Raw genomic sequence first — 24,433 nt, 5'->3', positions numbered from 1 at the left:
AAATCAAAATTTAAGTCCTTTTTTTTTTTTACACTAAATCTCAACTTTCAATTTTAAATATTGATTGGTTTCTCAGCCACACCTATCATATCGCTTCTGAACACATGGTTTAAACCACTTAAGTCTTATAGATTACTTTTATGCTGCTTTATGTGACTTTTGGAGCTACAAAAGGTCTGTTCACCATTCACTTGCATTGTATGGACCTACAGAGCTGAAATATTATTCTAAAAATCTTCATTTGTGTTCAGAAGAAAGAAAGTCACATCTGGGATGACATGAGGGTGAGTAAATGATGAGAATTTTCATTTTTACGTGAACTATCCCTTTAATTACCCCCAGCATGACTAGGTCGACAGAGTTTGACCCAGTTTGTGAGTGTTGCAAGCATAAGGACCCATTCTCATTCTACATAACCCTTAAATATGGAAAGGTTACAGAATGTGGTTATTTTCTGACATATGTGAAACTAAGATTGAACCTGCAGTCTAAATACTGTTATATAAAAATATGTGTGAAGACATTCGTAATGCTTCGTTTTATACATGTTGATATCAACATTTGTTCTATAAACGTACCCATTTATTTTGTGACACCAGTTTATCAGTTCAACATCCAGTCAATAGTGATTGACTATAATGTAACTGTGTGTGGATATGCAAAAAAGTGTGCCGATTCTCCAAAAATGAGAAACTTTTAGGTCCTTGATTTTAAAACATACTGAATAGAAATATATTTGCGGCTGAAAAGTGTGGATTGGCTTTTTAAATAATGAACATATACTACAAACCCCAATGTACAACAACAAACTAGCTACAACAGAAATGTTGCATTTTTATTAAAAAAACAAAAATACTGTACTAAAGTGCATTTTTAAGGCTGCAAGACAAAAACAGTCAACATTCAATGAGGTAGAGCAAATTAACACTTGCAAGTTGCTTATGTTTGTAAAAACCACAGTAATTTTACTGTGTTACTTCACACTCCCATGATGTCTTCATTTATGAAACATACCCGTAAATAATACTACTACTCTTAAGTAAACTTAACACAACAAATGAAACACCACGAGGTAGTATACAGTGGGTAACACATTAAGGCATCATATTGCACATTTTTGCTCACAGCACACCTCATAAATCAAAATTACAGTGATCTAATGCTTTATAGTTTTCACAGAAAAAAGCAACACAAGACAGAATTCAACAGTTCAAGTGGCTCGGTTCAAATAATATTTAAAGGGACAGCTTCCCCAAAATGGAAAAAGCGGACACCATTTACTCACCTACAAGCCGTTCCAAACCCATATGGCTTTGCAAAAGAAAATCATACGGTTTTGGAACAACAAGACGTTGAGTAAATGACAGAATTTTCATTTTTGACTGAACTATCTCTTTAAGAGCAGCGTGCTTATATTCCCACAATTGCACAGATGAACGCATACATACACTCCCCTGTGCAGTGGAACGGTCCATTAACTTCACATCCGATTAATCACCTGTCGAAGCAGGGAGCTGTACGGGGGTACAGTGCATTCACCTGGTACGCTCTACTGGGCATGTTCACTTTGGCATCCATTGGTGCAGACATGGTTTGGGGCTGCCCGAGCCCATGCAGAGGGGCTGTGGAGACCTGCATTGAGGTGGGTTGGGGCAGGTAGGTGTTATGGCCTTGAGCAGACACGATCACCGGCTGGCAGTTCTGCTGGACGTACTGAGAGGTTGGCTGCTGCATGTACTGATGCGGGACAGGGTACACCGTCTGCACAGACTGAACACTCGGCTGCTGGCATTTCTGCTTGTTCGCTTCCTTTACATCACTGTCGTGAGCACTGTGAGAAAGGAGAGCATGGTATTAATTCAACGCAACCAAAACACAGATTACATTAAGTAAAATTAATTAGCTGTTTACACAATCATACGCCACTGCTTTGGCTTTAAAGGTACGTTCTGACTTCAATACGAGTTAAGCATTAACTCGACTCGTCCCTCAGCTTGTAAAAACAAACAATCATGTTTACAGTAATATACTTACAAATACTTCGTAATTTTGGCCCTTCATGTGTTCAACAGATCCAATCCGTGTTCAATGGAAATTATTTATTGTTAGAACAATAAAACAGCTTTTATGCCTATTTGTATGTTTTTCAAAGCATAATTCCTAAGTATGACCCAAGTATGATCTGATGAAAAAAATAAGGCAAAATATCGTTTTCGGCCTAAAATGTTCATATCGGTCCATCTCTACTTATGTTTTATTGTGCAAAAAACATTTTCGTTTTTTATGACCGTTTTCCATCATCACTCTAAGCCTTCGGAATTTCTTGCCGCATAGACTTCCATTGTAAATGCATTACTACAAATATGCTGTGTGCAGGTTTTACTAAGGAGAGTGAAATCAATTTCTGTGCTAAACAACATGTCATATATGCTTTTAACAGAGTCATACGCCACTTGTTTTGAACCTGGAATGTTGATTTTATGCAGCAGAATCGGGACTTGACATAGAAAAGCACGAATCAAGTCAAACCCACATTAAAAGTCTCTCCACGCAGGGCAACAGCTGCTCCCATGTGTACGCTGACAGACGCTGCAAACGGGGCGGCCAGGTGGGAGACAGACGCAAGATTACTCGAGAAGAGGCCACACATGCCGCAGCGACCAAAGACGGGACGAATCCAAGAAACGCATGATCTTCAGAAGAGAAAATAAATTTGTCTTTAAGCATGAAACACCAACTTATCTCCATGAACAGAATGAAGATTCATTATTTTGGCACCTTGTAGAGAGACCTCTAGGAAGTAATCTGCATATTTGGACATGTACAGCATGGTCTTCTCCATACATGTCATCGGCCAGCTGTCATGCAGGTCCGTCTCGTTCACGGCGACTGGCAGGTAGTATTCTATGAAGTGAGCGGCCGTAGGGATGTACAGATTCCACTGGAATGTCTCGAGGAGCAGCAGCTCCATGTGCAAGAGAGCCTGTTTGGTCAGAACCAGATTCATGGAGCTCATGCAGCCCAGACTGTTCAGTGTCTCCAGCTTCGGCACCCGATCTTCTCTCTCCTCAAACTTACCTGGATAATAAACACACGAACCAATCGCAACTCATTTTATTTAATAACCTGCCATATTATAAAGGGAAACAGAATATTCAATTGCTTAGCTAAAAAGAGGATTCTACATGCATAAAAGACCTGTAACAATGTAGCATACTACAATGTGAAACATTTATAGTTGGATAATACCCAAATATAAAACACAGTGTATACTGTGCAGCATTCAATAAGGTTGTGTTCCATTCTGAACATTACCACCATAAATCAGAGTAGGAAGCATAATACTTACTGGCCAAAAGCAAGCAGGACAGTGCCACCATGTGGAGCTGCTGTACAGAAATGTCATAGCGGTCCATAAACAGGTCCAGCAGATAAACAGCCAAGTGTCTGGCAGCCGAGCACAGCTTGAACCGATTGCTCACTATTGCAATGAGGTCTGCGAAATACCGTCTAAGGCTGATCTGTGGGGACTGGCCTTTGTATGCAGGCAATCGCAACTCCTGGAAATCAACAAAAGACACTGCAATGAAGATTTGTGCAATAAATAAGTGAAGTTGCACATGCATCCACTCATGCATGCCATCATAAAAACAACTAAAGAGACAAAACCATGGCCATAACAATTTTGTAATTTCTGAAGATTTTGCAATCCCGACTGATTTGCATTTCATGCATGCATGCCATCACAATCAATATTAACAGGTTTATGCAATTACCAAATGGAGTTGTACAGCATGCATGCAATTACTTATGCATGCCATCCTAAAAACAACTAAAGAGACAAAACCATGGCCATAACAATTTTGTAATATTAACTGACTTGTTAATTTGCAATAAGCAAGTTAATTGCACATGCATGCGTTCATGCATTTTTTGTTATACTGAAACATTTACAATAATGTCTGAATTGCATTTCATGCATGCATGCCATCACAATCAATATTAATACATCTGCGCAATTACCAAGTGGAGTTGTACATGCATACATTCACTAATGCATGCCATCATAAAAACAACTAAATAGACAATTGTTTTAATATTGACTAACTTGTTAAATTGCAATAACCAATTTAGGTTGCACATGTATGCTTGCAAACATTCATACATGGCTTTTGTGATTGCATGCATGCATGCTTTTTTGTAATACTCAAGATTATACAGAACTAACTGATTTGCATTTCATGCACACATGCCATCAGCACTGACTGAGTTGTGCAATATCCTGGTGAAGTTGTATATGCATGCATTCACTAATGCATGCCATTATAAAAACAACTCAAAAGACAATACCACTGCAATAACAATTTTGTAATATTGACCGACTTGTTAATTGCAATAACCAAGTTAAGTTGCACATGCATCGCTTTTGTGATGGCACGCATGCATGCACTTATACAATATTGACTGGTTTTCATTTAATGCATGCATGCATACCGATTTGTGCAATAACCAAGTTGCACATGCATGCAGTGCAAGCACTCATGCGTGTCTATATGATGGCAAGCATGCATTTCTGTTAATACTTACAAATAATGAAGTGCAAGATAATCATGTCAAGTTGCACATGCATGCCATCATGGCACATATCTGATGCAATCACACAAATAACAACGGATACACACTTTGTAACGCAGGGCCTGATAGATGTCCTCTGCAAGCTCCCCTTTCCACCACTGCCCCTCCAGCTCCATTGGTGTCCTACAGCAAGAGGTTTTTGGATCAAATCATAGAGTTTCATTGAGCACTTAAAAGTGTCCCAATACAAATCCAAGCTCTAATGCAACAATCATCACTGATGAAGCTCAGACTGATGCAGCTCGTGATTGGTTCAGCACTTTTTCTCATTTAGAGTAACAAGCACGAGTCTTCCTCATTATACACAATAGTTAAAGGGGCAAACCAACTCGATACAGATCACAGGCAACAAGTAATAAGGACCATTCGGGTGAATATCATACTTATAAAACGCGTAAACTTCTTTAATCAAGTTTGTTCAGGTCAAATCGAGATTTGCTTTTAAAACACTAGCTATTAAAGTTCACTGTCGGAGTAAAATCTGACGATTAAATGAACTTACCCCACACAATGACGGCTGCATAAAGACAGTACAATGCAAACTTGTAGCCTAACAAACTTATTAGTCGAATCACCAGTGTAAATCAGACTAAAGTTTACACTCTGTGTTCTCTAGTGTGCGTCACACATCGGATAACAACACACGATACTGCAACCACATAGACAATCTCAGCCAATCGGAGGACGCCTTACAATCACAGCGGACAATGAACAGCCAATCAGGAGTAAGCTTTCATCGGCGTCATTACAATGCATGGAACTTTGGCTGCATCAATCACATCTACTTACCCATTGATTGTTTTCCTGTCTATTAAAGATTAAAAAGGCAGATTTACTTATTTATTGAAGCTGGTTAGTTTGTTTATTTATTTGATCTAATACAAATTCATTTTCTGATTTTAGAAAGCTTAGCCAAGATAATGTTTGGCCTTTAAAGAAATAAACAAGGAACTCACGTCTTTACATTAATAGGACAGATTTTAGCTTAAATAAACTAATTATTATATTCTACCTATAGCATATAGCTTTCACTCAATTTACTGTTAGTGGAACTATATATATATATATATATATATATATATATATATATACACACACACACACACACGCACACACAGTATTGGGTAAGTTACTCTAAAAGAGTAATTAATTAATACTAATGACATATTCTACAGTGTAATTACATTACTGTACTAATTACTCTGTCTTAAAAGTAATTACTTATTACTAATTACTTTTTAAAACCCTGATCAACCTCGAATAGATGAAAAATACAAGGATAGACTTGAAACTGCTCATTTAATTCTTTCAAATAAATCACATAAAATCTAATAAATTATTCATGAGCTGGCCAAAGAATTTAAGGGGGCAGCGTTAAATTAGAAAACATAGATTTTAACATTAGATGTTAAATTTCGATTTTAAATTCACTATTGTTTTATATAGAATTGTTCTGTACTGATACTGTAATACTGTATTGAGCCTATACAGTATTTAATGCAATTACGTCAGAAGTAACTAATTAAATTACTTAAAATTAAGAGTAATCCCTTACTTCACTTTTTCAATGAAAAAGTAATTTAATTACAGTAATTAATTACTTAGTAATGCATTACACCCTACAATGTATATATATATATATATATATATATATATATATATATATATATATATATATATATATATATATATATTAGGCATGGAACTAGTACTAGTGAAGAATTACAGTTACAATAAAGTCTTATCACTTGAGATTTCATAAATTATTTCTAGTTAAATTCAGACAGAGAAGTACGATCATTAATTTTCTAATCACTAATCTGATATAATTTTGTGCAATATTCTTTACAAATGTATTCCCACACATTTTTTTACATTACATTTACATAGTTCAGAAGCTACAGCAGAAGTTTAACTGCAGAAAAGTATGATATATGAATATATATACATGCAAATGTAATTATAGGAAGTTATTTTTCTTTAAGGTTATGAACTAATTAAGTACTGAAGTGGGAAATGTGTTTTTTTAGCATGTTTTACAAAGTAGGTAGGCTGTTTGCTCCTTTTCTTTTTTCTTTTTTCTTTTTTTTTAGATTTGTGCAGTCCTAATCTTTCAAAAAGTGCTACCTCGGTGTTTAAAGGGGAGAAAAGGCCCAACCATGTCAATGGAGGAGCCCTGTACAATAAACAGGGTTCCCAGTTTTTAACAAATGAATTTCCATGACTTTTACATGGTCTTTCTAGTAGTTCATGATTGCTGGATAAAACTTTAAAAAATAATAATTTTACAGAGATTGCTGGTGCATGAGAATCTTTTGAATAATAGCTTATATTTAAATGGTTATATCTATTATCAATGTAACAATGCCTCTAACAAGACCAGAGATAGACCCATAATCGGTTTGAGTAATTGTTTTGTTTGCATAAGTCAGTCATCTTTTTACGTAACCGCCATTCATTATCAATAAGCATTTTAAACTTAACAGTCAGACATAGCTCAGATGTAAACGATTTAGCAAAAATACAAGGATAGACATGAAACTGGTCTTTTAATTCTTTCAAATAAATCATATAACATCAAATAAATTATTCATGAGCTGGCCAAAGAATTTAAGGGGGCAGCGTTAAATTAGAAAACATATATTTTAACATTAGATGTTAAATTTCGATTTTATATTCACTATTGTTTTATATAGAATTGTTCTGTACTTATACTGTAATACTGTATTGAGTCTATACAGTATTTAACGCAATTATATCAGAAGTAATTGTAATTAAATTACTTAAAAATTAAGAGTAATCCCTTACTTAACTTTTTTATGAAAAAGTAATTTAATTACAGTAATTAATTACTTAGTAATGCATTACACCCAACACTGTACATACTATATATATAACAATCATTATTATAATTAATTATTATTGATACAATATTAAAAATGCATATTATGAACACCTTCAATTACCTAAAAATGGTCATTAATTACAAATAAACAAACAAATGAATTGATCCAGTAAAACTTTTTTTAAATTACAACAAATAATTTAGTTTCTCAGTTTGAGTCCATAGGATTTTATAATATTTTCTCACATAACTGCTGCTCCTGCACGTTAACGTAAAGTGCATGTAATAAACTGCTCTCTATATAATTGTTGTGTGTAGGTTTAACAATGGCTCTATATGGTCGTTATAAACATTGCTTAGTATCTTTTAAAGAGGAAGCACGTGCTGCCTTTAAAAAGATGCACACTATCCAACCCCGTTGCATGCGCCAAAGAAAGTGAATGGCTTGTTTCACATTCAAAGCATAAATTTGGGAGTAGTAAATCGAGAAATGCATGCTATTTACTCAATGCTATTATTTCTATGAAATGGCACACAGGTAATCCATTCTTACGGGTTTGAGCTGCTGTCGTCCCCGGATTGAGGTGTCATGGCTGCCGCGCGCTGGTGACGGTTTGTGGTTGGACAGGAGAGCGGAAAAAAAGCGCTGTAAGTCTCATCCACTTCGACAGTTTTACATGCACATATATGCGTTTATACATATGCATGAAGTAAACTTAAACGTCGAATACGAATTAAAGTTTTAGAAGTGAATATGTAATGTTGCACGCGCATTGTGTGGCATTAAAGATATGTCAGTTTCAAACATGTTTGTGTTCGTCAACTTTACATAAGCACAAGCATTGGTGGCTAAAGTGAACTCCATCGCAGGTTGTGTGCATTGCTTTGGATTACAATGCATTGCATTAAGTTTGATCTAAAACATTTCAAAAACTTTATAACGCGTTCACTGTATTGTGACAGGGAGAGTTGGGCATCTGCAAAACAGGTGCAAACTGTTAGTAATTTAGCTTGTGCAACACAAGGTGCAAGCTCAGTACAGACTTTTACCTATATTTATTTTTCGTTTACATTTTCTGTCTACTTTCTAAGTTACTTTGGTCAGCATGAACAGTATGTATAGGTAGATACATATATGTGAGAAAGGCTAATATCTGACATAGCCTATATAGATTGAGATAAACTAACCTAAAATACAGCACTGTGGTGGTTATAGTAATAGTAATACAGTAGTACTTGGAGATATAGCATGGTAATGATTACTGTATTCATGTGCCATGATATTTACATGGGACTTTATGCTATTACCATGGTAATACCACGGTACATTTTTGTCACCTTAGTGTAATCATATGTTTTTTGTCGTGCTGTCGCTATTGACTGCGATTATTTTTAATCTTTGTCTTAATTTAAAAGTTCTTTGTTAACTGGATTGGCAATATCTTCACACAAACAATGCTTTACATACCAAAATATCAAAGCATGTGAACTGTATTTTAAGGAAAGATAGCTCAAACAGACTCTTCCAGCAAAACATTTTACAAAAATAAGTTTGTCAAGTCATTTTTATTTGTATAGTGCTTTTCACAACACATCTTTTCAAAGCAGCTTTACAGAAAATTATGCTTCAACAAAAAAAGCTGTAATATAGTAATGTCTTCGAGTCATAATTGTGCGGTTAACAAAAAAAGCATGATTGTAAATTGCGCCTTAAATAATAGAAAATAATTATATTTACAATTGAAGTCAGACATTTACATACACCTACAATACATTTAAACTCAGTTTTTCACAGTTCCTGACAATTAATCATAGAAAACATTCCCTGTCTTAGGTCAGTTAGGATCACTACTTTATTTTAAGAATGTGAAATGTCAGAATAATAGTAGAGTTGTTTAACTTGGGTCAAATGTTTTGGGTATCCTTCCACAAGCTTCTCACAATAAGCTGCTGGAATTTTGGCCCATTCCTCCAGACAGAACTGGTGTAACTGAGTCAGGTTTGTAGGCCTCCTTGCTCACACACGCTTTTTCAGTTCTGCCCACACATTTTCCATCAGATTGTGGTCAGGGCTTTGTGATGGCCACTCCAATACCTTGACTTTGTTGTCCTTAAGCCATTTTGTCACAACTTTGGAGGTATGCTTGGGGTCATTGTCCATTTGGAAGACACATTTGCGACCGAGTTTTAACTTCCTGGCTGATGTCTTGAGATGTTTCTTCAATATAGCCAATAATTTTCCTTCCTCATGATGCCATCTATTTTGTGAAGTGCACCAGTCCCTCCTGCAGCAAAGCACCCCCACAACATGATGCTGCCACCCCCATGCTTCACGGTTGGGATGGTGTTCTTTGGCTTGCAAGCCTCACCCTTTTTCCTCCAAACGTAACGATGGTCATTATGGCCAAACAGTTCAATATTTGTTTCATTAGACCAGAGGACATTTCTCCAAAAAGTAAGATTTTTGTCCCCATGTGCACTTGGAAACTGTAGTCTGGCTTTTTTATGGTGGTTTTGGAGCAGTGGCTTCTTCCTTGTTGAGCAGCCTTTCAGGTTATGTCAATATAGGACTCGTTTTACTGTGGATATAGATACTTGTCTACCTGTTTCCTCCAGCATCTTCACAAGGTCCTTTGCTGTTGCTCTGGGATTTATTTGCACTTTTCACACCAAACTACATTCATCTGTAGGAGACAGAATGCGTCTACTTCCTGAGCGGTATGATGGCTGCGTGGTCCCAGTGGTGTTTATACTTGCGTACTATTGTTTATACAGATGAACGTGGTACCGTCAGGCATTTGGAAATTGCTCCCAAGGATGAACCAGACTTGTGGAGGTCCACAATTTTTTTTCTGTGGTTTTTGCTGATTTCTTTTGATTTTCATGCCATCATAGCACACATCTAATGCAATCACACAAATAACAACGGATACACACTTTGTAACGCAGGGCCTGATAGATGTCCTCTGCGAGCTCCTCTTTCCACCACTGCCCCTCAAGTTCCATTGGTGTCCTACAGCAAGAGGTTTTTGGATCAAATCATAGAGTTTCATTAAGCACTTAAAAGTGTCCCAATACAAAACAAGCTCTAATGCATGCACATATATGTCAAGCAAAGAGGCACTGAGTTTGAAGGTAGGCCTTAAAATACATCCACAGGTACACCTCCAATTCAGTACACCTCCTATCAGAAGCTAATTGCCTAAAGGCTTGACATAATTTTCTGGAATTTTCCAAGCTGCTTAAAGGCACAGTTAACTCGGTGTATGTAAACTTCTGACCCACTGGAATTGTGATATAGTCAATTAAAAGTGAAACAATCTGTCTGTAAACAATTGTTGGAAAAATTACTCGTGTCATGCACAAAGTAGATGTCCTAAACGACTTGCCAAAACTATAGTTTGCAAATATTAAATCTGTGGAGTGGTTCAAAAATTAGTTTTAATGACTTCAACCTAACTGTATGTAAACTTCTGACTTGAGACCCCTAGTGAGCAAGCTGAAGGCGACTGTGGCAAGGAACACAAAACTCCAGAAGTTGTTGGTTAATGGAGAAAAATAACCTTGGGAGAAACCAGGCTCACTGTGGGGGCCAGTTCCCCTCTGACTAAATAACATGAATATAATGCCAATATTAGTTATTTATGTGCAGTTCAGGTCATGGTTTAAGATTAGTAAACTAAGTAAGTGTTATGGGCCATGTTACTAATGGTAACAAACCATGTTTGTTTGGTTTGAAATAGGGCTGGGCGAAACATCAAATACCCACGATTTAATAGAGTTTCATAGAGTGCATCAGTAGACTAATTTCACAGTCCTTCAGGGCTGTATAATTAGTCAAAATAACATCAAAATGGTGATATAATCATAAGTGATTATTTAACTGCGATTATAGACAGATAAACATGGTCTGTGTGTGCTTCAGAATGAACCGGTGACACGCTGATCTGTGTGCGGTGGGGCGGCGGGGCTCATGGCTCGTGTTTTTAGCGCAGTTCACCTGCATTGTGAAATACTGCAGGTTCAAGCATTCGCACAATTCCAAACATTAGTAACAGCTATAAAGTTATTATACAAATCTACAAACGCAGAACAGGAAAGGAGAGTTTGACAGCAGCTCACAAGATGCAAAACTCATAACCGTCAAACAAATATTGCACTTTCCCTTTCATAATAAAAGCTCCTGGTGAAGGTGAAATAAACACGACTGCATGCAGTGTCAAAATTAAAACCCCAGTTTAGGGTGAAGTAAACAGGACAGAAATATATTAGTTTATCTTTAAAAAATCTTATCCTGAAAATAATAATAATTCAGTATTTTACTATAAACTTGACTGGGTTCCACAGTAATAATTTAGTACGATGCAACATTCATCAAGAAGTACTTTTTGCACACCTTCATTCATAAAGAAAAATATTTTAGGTAAATAAGATTTTTATTAAGCTCCATATATGACTGTATGTTAAATATAAGTATAAACGTGCAAATCAGTGAAAATGATTACATTTTAATCTCATTTGTGTTCGTTTAGTGAAAAACTGGGGGAAACATGCCTTCATTGTTTTTAAATAGATTTTTATTTAATGCCTTTGAAATATTAATTTTACTTGGCTACAATGGGTGTTTAGATTAAATGATGGTTCCTCTGGTTAAAAAAAAACAAAAAACAAACACTTTTATGCTATTTCAGGGCAAATACATAATTATCGAGATATATATAGATTATTGTCAATTTACAGAAAATATTGAGATATAAATTCTGAAGCCATATCACCCAGCCCTAGTTTGAAATAATAAAACAATAGATGTTTTTTGAGTCAAAAGTCACTGAGCAAAAATGACTCGAAGCGAAGTTATTTCTGAGAAAAGATCCAGCTGCTTTAATTTGATTAGATGACACTTGCTTTGATATTTTTCTGTCTAATACAATGACATTCACACATTTTAAGCCTGACTTAAGTGTCCAATTACGTTTTGGGGCCATTGTAGACACACAAGTTAATTAAAAAAGATACTGTATTGTAATAAAGATATTGTAATAAAGACTGGTTTAGGGTAAAGATAGGAGAAGATAAACATATTGAATTTAAAGAAGGCCAGTTTACATCCTCAGAGACATATTGTGCAGTTACATTTGTCAGTAATACAAAAGTTTTTGGTTATAGAGTGCAAGAGTCTGGATCCGGAAGTAAAAATCCCATTCATTTTCTCCATAGGCGAGTTAATTTTGAACAATAATAATAACTTATAAACCTTTAAAGACAGACCTAACGTGAGCTCTGAGGTTGGTTAATCAATGGTATATGCTTCTGTTGAAGCCATAAGTCCGTTTTATATCTTCGTAATTTTTTTTTTAAATTGTGTTTAATAGCAGAATTTCTGTGATCCTAAAGAGAAAGATCCACCAATCAGACAATTGCATGCCAAACCTCAAACTACTGATATATTTGTAATAAATTTTGCAATAAAATAAATGTATATTTATATTTAGCCATTTTAAACCAATAGTTCCATATTTTTCCATAGTTTTTAATTCGATTAACGTTATTCGCAATGCTTCATGGGATTGTAGTTCATAAGTACACAGTATTTTTGTCCGATTTTAATACTTTTTTGCTTCAAATCAAAGTTTGTAATGTTGTGATTCACCTCGGAGCTGGTTGGTTTGGTTTATGTCTAACAACCTTTTAATAATAACATTTTAAGAAATCATTATTGAAGACATAAATGGAAAACCAAGGAACCAAGACGGCTGGAAGAGTGGACGGGCACTTTTGCTCTCCATATGTGGCAAGCTCACTTATTGTTATCATAAACATTGGATAATTTGTTAGTGGGGGTAAAAAAACGTATGATAACAATAGAATGACATTTATTTGTAATTATGATGTTACAAAGTATAGATACATTTTTATGGTGAATTTGTGTTTTGAGCACAATCTCACCATTAAAACTTTTTCCCTTGTTTTGCACAGGGCGCTGTGCATCCAATATGAATGTGGGCAATGCCAACCCAGGCACCCATGCTGAGTCTGACGGGCAGATTGGCAATGAAGAGAAGGGAAACTGGCATAAACGCCTACGTCTCAGGAAGACCTCCTTCTCATCTCCTGCTCGAAAAATCACTGTGAAAGAGGAGAGGAACGTTACGGAAGAAAACCATGGACAGAAAGCTATGGAGATGCTCAAGAAACCACCTCAAAAACTGCAGCATGACCAGACAGTGGACACCCCAAAGAGCCAGCTCACGTTCACTTGTTCTGCGTGTAAGGATGGCAGCTTATATAAACCAAGTGAATTATTGGTGCATTTTAAGACCGTCCATGAAGGTAAAGGAAGCATGCCATTGTTTCCTTGCGACATGTGCCGTTTCTCCACGCCAGTATTTACTAAGCTCCTAAAGCACCGGGTAAAACATAAGGACTGTTTGCTCACCTGCGAGATCTGTGATGACAACGTCCAACAAACGCTGCCCCAACTAACCAAACATTGTCAAACTCACCATACTCTAAATGGTCAATACCACTGTCACAAATGCAACTTCTCTATCGGAGAAATTAAGCAGTTTGTGTGCCATTCTTGCCCGCTCAACACGATGCCAATCAAAGACATTCGTGAAGAAAGCATTACTAATAGTACGTTAAAAAACAGTCTGTTGGCTGACGCCTCAGGTGCGACGCAGAAAGACGAACTCCTTAAACACATGGCCGCCGCATGTCGCCAAAGATGGAGCAGAAGGAACTGGTGGAGAAAGCGAGAACCTGCGTCCAAACCAGACAATAATCTTTCCCAAGACTTGAAGTTCCTACTACCAAAGCAAGAACCCCAATGGGCATCCCCAGTGTTTTCTGCACCAGGACTCCTGGACGATCATAGAGTCTTGTTGGATCCAGAGAAGACCTTGGAGGAAACACAGCAGTTCCTTGAAAGGACTGTTAGCAGTGGTCAAAAGTGGCCCAAATCTCTCAAAAGCGAGCAAAATCAGACTACACCTTCTCCAGCACAATCTAAGTCAAAGCGATGTAGCACACCCCACCCAGGTCTGTGTCATGCTGGGAAAGATAAGCTCACAGGACTCATGGAGAAGAACAATATATCTGTTCCCCCAGATTGCACTACAAAGGTGGTTGGGCTCAAGATGGTGGATGGCAAGAAGCATTTAGTTCTCAAAGTCATTCCCACAACCAAGCGAGAATTTTCGACCCCAAGGGAATCGAATGACTCTGAATCTCAGTCTCAAATTGAGAAACCAAGTGATCAAACATTGGCCGCACAAGATGGTTCAAATAATGTTTCAACCAGTAATGACTCAGGAAACTTGACATCTAGAAGGTTTTCTTTCCAAGCGGGGAAGCTGGGACATGGAGTAGATCAGCGAGACTTCCTGACTTCGATAGTCAAGAGGAGGAAAAGCCAACAAGGAGATGGCCACCATGACCAGGAACATTCTGATTGCAATACACCCATGAACGACTCAGGAAATGAGGATTATCTCAATCCAGCAAGTCATCAATGCACCAAAGAGCTGCCATCATGCAGTGACATCTCATCTGACTTTAATAGTGATTCTGAGAGACTCAAAGAGACCAAGAACATGTCTAAGGAAGAGAGACCCTTCACAGAGGCGGATATTCAGAGTTCCAATGCAAAGAAAGTCAGTAAAGACTGTCAAGCAAAAGCCGTGAGTGAGTCGGAGGAAAACTGTAGCAGTGATTTAGCCTTGTGTCTTTCGACGGATGGTAATTCTTTGGAAGAGTGCCGTAGTTCACAGCCTGTTACTCTGGCATCGAAGAATGAACCTACCACAACATTTAGTTCTAACCTCAGTGATCAAGGTGTAGAGAAAGTTACATCCGAAATTCATCAGCCGCCAAACCCAGATTCATTCCTCGAGAGTTGCTCGATCTCAGAGTTTGATTGCATGAGTCCAGCCGCTGGATCTCCTCTGAAAGATCTGACTGAGTCTTTGTGTGGTTTTCAAAGTGAAGATGGGGACGTGTTGTTCCACAGCAGTGGTGACGAGTGCACAAACAACATGGACCCCAGAGACTCTCTGCTCCCGGTGGGTCAGTTCGACTGTGAGATGAGGGAACGCCAGTGCGCTTCAGACCTGTATCAGACGGTGGATGAGCTGCCGATAACAACCGTCAGCCATTTACTGGATGGTGTGAGAGCTCATCAGACATTACTTTTGGATAACAGCACTGAAGGCCTGACATCTGATGAGTTTCTGAAAGGTTCAACTTGCACTGAAGGTAAGCAAAATATAACCTATAATGAGCTATAGTGTACTCCCCACATTGTAGAATAATAGCTATTCTTTAAGATCTAATAAAGGAATTCTTCTGTTAATACTTGTGTATTATTTGAGCTGTAAAGTTGTTTAAATCATCGCTTTTATGGTCGTTTCAGGGATTACACAACACACATCCAACACATTGAATTAGAATATATTAAACTGTTCACAACTCTCAAATAGTCATGACATTTGAAACATTCGTGAAAGGAATCGGTTACTTACGGATTTGCTGTTGGGTCCAATAGTGTTTTAACTACCCCATCTTTCAATATCAGCTCCTTAGCAAAGCTTGAATCATTTTGTGATTGGTTCTCAGGCAATCCACGCTTATATGAGCCAAAAGCAGTAGTGGAATGGACCAGAAAAAAGTTGTACCACTCTTAAAACGTGGCGAGCATCGCCGGAAACGCATCAAAACGATCAAAGATGTCCATCTTGTGCATGTTTATACAGATCAACGATTAAAAATAGCGCAGATGGGAGCAAAAACACGTCCAGGATGTGTTTATACTCAAAACAGCAGGACACAGAATGGGGGTCTCCAAAAGATATAACTAGGGCTATCAATCTATTAAAATATTTTATTAAATTAATTACATGGTATGCTGATTAATTAATTGCATATATAAATATTTGCGGAGAAAGCCCCTAATATAGCAATAATTAATATAATGATGAAATAATTATGTTGTATTTAAATAATTACAAATAATATATATATACAGTATATATTATAAAATATAATAATTCCGATAATTAAAATGCATTACATTATTGTGGCAAACGCGTAAAACATTAACCTAATTTCCATCCACTTTTCATGCTGTTTTGTTATCGATGAAGTTAGTAAAATGTTTTTTTTTAATTTGCCATCTTCTGCCCGTTTCCATTCAAATGGCCTTTTGTCGATAAAAATGGTGTGCATAATGACGTCATGCTTAAAAAAACACTTTGTCGCATAAGTTTTGGTTTATCGCAAAAGAAATCTGCCCTTAAGCCGTTTCTATACAGAAATGTGTGTATATTGCTGATTGTGCACCTTTCGCCTCCCAGATGTCCCTAATTTTTTCCCCCCCGAAGTCTTTGTAAAATGGGGAGAGTATTGAGACAATTTATTGAAATTAGCCAGCTTGTTGTCATTTTAAATTCACAAATAAATGCAATCAGAAGACGAGGAATTGCAATCAAAAGGGAGCAGTTGCCCTTCTGATAGGACTGTAATATTGGTCCTGATGTTGCACCTATCGCAGGTTGCCACCGGTTCCGACCCGAAAGCGAATCGTCATGGCCCTGCACCAAGTAGTGGGGGAAACTTTCAGTCTTAGTATCAGGACCATCCATCGATGTGCATATGCTGTGTGCACAACTATTAAAGAAACATTGATGTGGTGAAATATCAGGGTTTACATATGATACATTCCTGATATTCAATGGGCTGTTTTGAACAATCATCTAATCTAAAGTATTGCCATCACAACTGCATTATGTCCCGCATATTTGTCCAACAACTTTTAACGACCAACTTGATTGTCATCTAAAATTAATTTTAGCGTCATAATGCAATTTACATTTTCTGATGAAGTTCAGCAAATGCGATCCGAGGTAAAGAGGCTTAGATTTTAAATATTTAAACGTTTAAAAATGTTCAAAAGCTAGTTTTCTGAAAGTGAACTCGGCATTGGACAAATAGTTCTGATAGTTTATAGTCTTGAAAAAAAGTGTAGAATATTCTGAGAATGTCATTCAGCCGACTTTATTCGTCTACAGAACTGGGTAAGGCTAATTTAAGTTTGTGTAAAGAAAAGGCAATTATATAAACCTAGTAATATAATTTTTTTGTTTGGTAATTTTTATTTTTATTTTTATTGAATGATTTATTCATTTGGTAATTTATTACATTTAATACAGGGAATTTTGCAGGCATTTTTTCAAAAGTAAGCTAAACAATAATTTTATAGAACTGGGCTATGTGTTAGTGTTCCAACTGAAGCTTTTCTCCTAGTATTGTATATTTATTTTTAATTTTATAATCATCTTTGTGCAAAGGAATGATATGTTTTTTGTATTGTGGGCTAATTCCATGACTACCGTCTATTATTTTGAATGGTGTGTAAAAGCAACTTTAATAAATAAATGGATGTCTACCAGTATTAAATGAATCGCAAAGAGTGGCCCTTCATTTGTTCTCCTTGCACTTGTCGATGACAGGTGCATGATACGAGATATTTGTGTTGGCACTCCTGGAAGTGTCATGGCACAGATGTGTTTGCAGCATCGGATCTGTGCAGGTATGCCATTAAGACCAATCCATAATATTGCGAGTAATGCTTCACGTACAATAAATTGGCTTTCAAGGATGTATTCCCTGTCGTCATGATTAGCACAGGCTAACGATTGGGGTAAATTCTGTCATGTGACAATATATTTTGGCGTTAATGCCAATTTTCTAGACAAAAAATGTTTCCAAACCAGTTTTTCGCAACATTTTAAGTAACGACATTTGAAATATTATGTCGACACTTGTGAAATTTTAGCGATAATTTGCGTTTCCATCAGCTATATCGGTAAACGTTTTAATGCGCTACACCTTTTGTCGCAAAAAACCCTTGGTGGAAATGTAGTTATTGATAAGACAGTACAAAAAGTGGCTTTAAAATCCAATGTATTGTTTATTTGTATATTATCGAACATGAGCCAGTCATTCACCTACAGTTCACAGCAAACCATTTTGCACTTGAATTCGTCAGTCAGTGCTAAATTATTATAAGTTTATTATAAGGGCTTGTTTAAGAACACCTGCATCAGACCGACACTTTTGGAGCATCTCACTTTGGTTGCATTGTGTCATAAACATACCCTTTTTAGGTCACTGTGTCAAGTTAAACGAAGTTTGAAACTTAGAAAAACACGTCTTGAGATCCCTGCTTTCGGATTTGCACACCATTAAGTGTTTGAACGCAAGAACATGTCCTCATGTTGTGCTGTCGGTAAAGTATTGTTTGTTCTCTGTATATATACAGCTGGAGTTTTGCTTACTGCCCCCTGGAGAAAACAGGTGGTACTTCAAGCTTGAATTGCTCCGATGGTAGGCCTATTTCTTATTACGGACCTGCAACATGATTAATTGCGTAATTTTTTAAAGCGTTATTTTTTTATATCATTAATCGCACTGAATTAACGCGTTAAATCGACAGCCCTGGTTATAACTTGACATCACCTCTTTTAAAAGCAGCGTGAGATACATGATAACGGTCAAAGCAGTTCGTCTAGTACATGTTTATGTAGAAAAACATTTAGGAAGTTGTCCTGTGTAAGTCCCCTTTGGTGTATGAATCTCCCATGACAGATGAGGCCCGTCTCTCTCCTCTTCACATGTCTGACAAGGGTGCGACACTGTAAAAGTGGGCGTTGATGTCTTGATTTAGAGGCGTCTTTTGCTGACGTATTGGTCCATGTGAAGTCACAAATTCCAAACAACCCATTTTTTGCAGCTTGGTTTAAATAAGTACTCTTTCTATTGAGGAGGATGTTTTGAGTTCTCAAACTGACAGTATGTTTTTATAGTAGAATGACCTCTTATATGTCTAAATATCAAGGAAATATGTATTCCTCATGTCATGACCACTTTAATATGAATGCTCACTGTATTAAAGCTCGACAGGAAATACTCTTAATTTAGCACAAGAATGATTCAATACACAGAAAAAGCATCAGTTACACACATCATTTGCACTAGTTGCACTATTAAAAACAACTTTGTCAGCAAGTGAGAAAGAAATTGTGCACACATCCATTTTATTCTGACAAAAACCATTTGACGCACATCACTTCGTAACTAGATAGGTAAAGAGAGAGAGCGAGAGAGAGAGAGCAACTTAAAGCAGATTAAAGACATTTTTTGGGTTTGTTTACATTTTAATTTTTGACAGGTGTAATTTGAGTGAACAAACCCATTGGCCCATTTGAACATTCCATCGCAGATCTATGGGATTTTCCATTTTTTGACCATCCGCTGTGCGAAAACCGTAAGTCCGGTCAGTTAGAAAAGACATAACGCACTATTCCAGAACAGTCTTAAGGGCACATTTCTTTTGCGATAAACCAAAACTTATGCGACAAAGTGTTTTTTTTAAGCATGACGTCATTACGCACACCATTTTTATCGACAAAAGGCCATTTGAATGGAAACGGGCAGAAAATGGCAAATTTTTAAAAAAATTTTTTACTAACTTCATCGATAACAAAACAGCGTGAAAAGTGGATGGAAATTAGGTTAATGTTTTACGCGTTTGCCACAATAATGTAATTTTGGTGGATGTAGCTTGAAAGCTCTAGGAGATGTAAGTGTTAGAAATTTTGGTTTCGGTGTAGGGATTTTGAAAAAACCCTAAACAACAGTATGTTGACTTCGTCAAGCCAACATAATTAGCTATGCAGCTATGAACTTCCAAGAAGGATTTAAGGCAACATGACTTCATACATCCACTAAAAATCACCTCGACACCAGTTGCTTACAAGTCATTGTATAAATGGTTCAGAAATGTGAAGTTAGTTCTGAGAAAAGCTCAAGCAGCATTTGATGCCAGATTTGATTTGATATTTTCTAGCTAATGTAATGACGTGACTTATTTGTCAAAATACTTAGTTACTTGATGTTTGTGTGAGTTCATTGTCTTGTTAATTATGTGCTTCCGTTTTTGTTTTCATCAGCTACAAACCAGCAATCTGAGCCAGTCAACACAGACGTCACTTCCAATACTGTTCCATCATCCACAGAATCCAGCGAATCTAACATCAAAGAATCAAGCGTTCCTCTCGCATTCCAGAATGAACCAGCATTGAACCGGAAGCGCATGGGAGAAATATCCTTAAACGACTCCTCAGGACCTGACTCTAAATTCCAGAAGCGATTGACAGTGTCTCTCCATCACTGGGAACCGGAGCCTCGAGACGTTCCAAGAACTCTTCGACTGATTCCCCAATGTTCAACACAATCCGTTAAAATCCCGCTCAATAACCAGCCCGTTATAGTTCTCAACCATCCTGATAGTGATATTCCAGAGGTGACGAACATCATGAGGGTTGTTCACAAACACAGTGGTGCCGTAGAGAGGGTCGTACTGTCTCGGAAAACTATCAACGCGCTATCGGAGCTCAACTGTGACGACTTCCGGAATAACACCATGGCAGATTGTCACGCATCCCATTGCAGGAGGGAATGGCCTAACGGGACTGTTAAGGAAAAGTTTAGCTTGAAATTGAAGTTTAAGAGGGTTTGTGGAAGGAAGTATACCGTGGTACCGACCGCGTCTGAAAGCATCGTACAGCAGCCTACGTTTAGATGCTGGTTTTGTGGGCGGATTTTTAGAAATCAAGAGGCTTGGGTCGGTCATGGACAGAGACATTTAATGGAGGCGACCAGAGGCTGGGACAAACTCTTCAGCAGATGAGAGAAACTTCATGGTTGGTTTATATTACATCCAGGATGGAACGCTTTTAAAGGGATAGTTTAAACCAAAACTGTTGTTCCTCAAAACCCAGTTGACCTCAAAATTCCACTTTGCATTCCACAGAAACAATTAACAGCAAGTAGTTTGGAACAATGGGGATGAGTAAATGATGACCGAATTTCCATCTTTGGTTAAACTGTTCCTTCAAGGAGTGCTGTGAATGTTTTTACAGTCTCTAGAATCAGGGTTGTGCAAATCTCAGGGTGAGAAAATACAGTTCCTCATTTGGTCCAAATTTGAGGATATTTGTCTTTCAATTAAGCTTGTCAAGGAAATGTCCTGGTCATATTTAACCCCAAATTAATACAAGAAAATGACAGTTTAGCCTACATTTAGGACCATTACGATTTGTGACATTATTTTAAGAACATTTCAGCACATTTTAACCCCCAATTCACATTACCGCAACACGTCCGGACGTTTTACTTTTAGTATTCCTGTTGTTTTTAATGATGAGACTCATTACCGTAACACAGTCATTTTTTGACTCTATTATAGTAAAAAAAAAAAAAAAGCTGTTGTGCTTTTGGTCGTTCTAATTAAAATCAGCAAACATGAAAGGCAACTTTGATATAGCACTTCACAATTTAAAAACGGACCATTTTTCACGTTGCGGCAATGACAAAACCTTAATGGCCATCTTTTTCAGCGTTGCAGTAATGAGAATCGGGGGATAAAATGTGCGTAACTGTCATGAAAATAACATCAGAATGTAAAAAAATAAAATTTGTCCTAAAAATTGGTTAATTTTCGTTATGCAAAATATAATTATTGTTATTATTATTTTTTTATTTTTTTGGGGGGGGAGTAAAATAGGACCAGGACATTTTCTTGACCAGTTTCGTGAGAATCACACTGTTGCAGTCTTTATCGTAATAAACTTAGAAACCCATTTCGGGTAACAATTTATATTATTAAATATTCAAGCATTATTTATTTAGTTCCAAAATGTGAAAAAGAAGTGCATTATCTAATGCTGTGTTACTCAGACCAAATCCACTGCTCACTATATTGTTATAAATCAGATTTTGTGAGATTGTTGTTTAGACCTCAGGTAATATTGTGATAATCCACTGCTGTTTTCAGAATACTAATTGATGTGACTTTCTCGCTCATAGTTTGGTTGTTCTGTCAGCCGGCTTGATATAACTTTCATCAACAGAGCAGATGACGAAGACATGTTTTTGTCTTAAAAATGTATGTAGTTTTGCATTAATGTTAATTTTATTATTATTGGCATTTAAAACAGGTAAACCTGTGCTTAGTTGTTTTCTTTCAGCATTACAAATCAACCTTGTTCCTGAAATGTTTACAGAATGTAAAGTAGGAAGGTGCTTTTGGCTTCAGTTTGTTGCGTTGCCTGTACATGTAGCAATATTTTAAAACTACACCAATATGCAAGAAAATATGTTGACCAGCATTGGCCGTGCATTATTGATTTTGTTTTGTATTTGTGCTAATTGTCTTTATTTGTATTAGTTCAGCGTGCTGTTGGTCGTTACGTTGTTACATGGGTTTGATTAAGGGATTAATCAAAATTCAAATTAATTCCCATGCATTTATCTAATTGTTAAAATATTCTTCATGATTAAAGTACTTTCTAGAATGTTGTTAACTGGGATGTTTTGGTTGTCAAATGACATTGAAGAACCAAACAAAAATAAGGATTTTATTGTCATGTATGAAGCCAAAGGATTTATTTTGTATTTATTTTTTAAGATCAGCGTTATCTGGTCAGAGTAATAATTTGAATAATAGGTTTATTTTCTCAAAGTAATAATGCAACCCTCAGTGACTTGAAAGGTTTGGTAATTGCACTGTGATTGAAGCACTTAATTGTGATGATAATCTTGTGTTTCCTTAGGAATATTGTGACAAACCACATGATATGAAGCTGAATCAGCTCTATATAATCCAGGTCTATGATCCACTTGACTTGAAAACCAAAGTTCATGTGTTTCATGTTTGTAAAGATCTTTAAACACTGGTAAAACACTTGTGTTGCACTAACAGCTGTGAATGACAATTTGTGTTGCTGAATTGGAGAAGTGCCTCCAATCAACCGCAATACTATCCATATATACCCCATTATAGCTGTCAATCAATAAATATAATTATTTTGATCCTTTGCTATATTGGCATGAATGTGGATTTATATTTTGAAAAGCTTCTGCAAGTTTTCATATAATATGCTTCATTTTTACGTATCGTATTTCAGTGTAAGGAAACGTCATTTATTACTAGTGATGGGAATCGTTAGGAATTTAACGATTCTGGTTCAATTACGACTCCATTAATGATTCTTTTAGTACGTTTGAGGAAGAAATATATGGAAATAAGAAATGCTACTCTTATTGGGTTTACTGCCCTTAGCAGCCTGTTGCCAAGTGAAGAAATCATTTGTAATAGAACAGATTCACGCAAAAGTCTTTACATAGACTTTTAAATTAAATTAAATATATTCTATTTATTCATTCAATTAGTTCAGGAATCGGACTAAGCTGGTCCCGCTGGAGATTCAAAAGAATCGGCTCATAAGAATCATTCGTTCAGGAATCGGACTAAGCTGGTCCCGCTGGAGATTCAAAAGAATCGGCTCATAAGAATCATTCGTTCAGGAATCGGACTAAGCTGGTCGTGCTGGAGATTCAAAAGAACTGACTCATAAGAATCATTCGTTCAGGAATCGGACTAAGCTGGTCCCGCTGGAGATTCAAAAGAATCGGCTCATAAGAATCATTCGTTCAGGAATCGGACTACACTGGTCATGCTGTAGATTCAAAAGAACCGACTCATAAGAATCATTCGTTCAGGAATCGGACTAAGCTGGTCGTGCTGGAGATTCAAAAGAACTGACTCATAAGAATCATTCGTTCAGGAATCGGACTATGCTGGTCATGCTGGAGATTTAAAAGAACCGACTCATAAGAATCATTCGTTCAGGAATCGGACTATGCTGGTCATGCTGGAGATTTAAAAGAACCGACTCATAAGAATCATTCATTCAGGAATCGGACTAAGCTGGTCATGCTGGAGATTCAAAAGAACCGACTCATAAGAATCATTCGTTCAGGAATCGGACTATGCTGGTCATGCTGGAGATTTAAAAGAACCGACTCATAAGAATCATTCATTCAGGAATC

The 24,433-nt window shown here is 36.8% G+C and overlaps 2 protein-coding genes across 5 annotated transcripts; one reads left to right on the top strand and one right to left on the bottom strand.

Annotated features, from left to right (window-relative positions):
• Nucleotides 1–835: 835 nt before the first annotated feature.
• Nucleotides 836–11,602, bottom strand: LOC127411968 (cyclin-J-like). Of its 4 annotated transcripts, none has more exons than XM_051647943.1 (6): nucleotides 8,034–8,111; nucleotides 4,683–4,758; nucleotides 3,350–3,560; nucleotides 2,779–3,078; nucleotides 2,534–2,693; nucleotides 837–1,831 (listed from the first exon to the last, which is right to left on the bottom strand). In XM_051647943.1, the coding sequence occupies exons 1-6, from the start codon at nucleotides 8,069–8,071 to the stop codon at nucleotides 1,495–1,497; spliced, it is 1,122 nt and encodes a 373-aa protein (XP_051503903.1). In that variant the 5' UTR covers nucleotides 8,072–8,111; the 3' UTR covers nucleotides 837–1,494. The 4 variants fall into 4 exon arrangements, with proteins under 4 accessions (XP_051503905.1, XP_051503903.1, XP_051503906.1 ...); XM_051647944.1 differs by lacking the exon at nucleotides 8,034–8,111 and adding an exon at nucleotides 5,138–5,283 and having other exon boundaries at nucleotides 838–1,831; XM_051647945.1 differs by lacking the exons at nucleotides 4,683–4,758; nucleotides 8,034–8,111 and adding an exon at nucleotides 10,418–11,602 and having other exon boundaries at nucleotides 836–1,831.
• Nucleotides 7,997–23,413, top strand: LOC127411923 (zinc finger protein 518A-like). The gene is made up of 3 exons (XM_051647833.1): nucleotides 7,997–8,128; nucleotides 13,457–15,736; nucleotides 20,491–23,413. Exons 2-3 carry the CDS (start codon nucleotides 13,474–13,476, stop codon nucleotides 21,228–21,230), a joined length of 3,003 nt encoding a protein of 1,000 aa, XP_051503793.1. The 5' UTR covers nucleotides 7,997–8,128; nucleotides 13,457–13,473; the 3' UTR covers nucleotides 21,231–23,413.
• Nucleotides 23,414–24,433: the final 1,020 nt, after the last annotated feature.

The sequence above is a fragment of the Myxocyprinus asiaticus genome, chromosome 21 (genome assembly GCF_019703515.2).
Source record: "Myxocyprinus asiaticus isolate MX2 ecotype Aquarium Trade chromosome 21, UBuf_Myxa_2, whole genome shotgun sequence".
NCBI classification, from domain to species: Eukaryota; Metazoa; Chordata; class Actinopteri; order Cypriniformes; family Catostomidae; genus Myxocyprinus; species Myxocyprinus asiaticus.
Note: the sequence above shows the minus strand (reverse complement) of the source record. Positions and strands in the feature narration are given on the sequence as shown.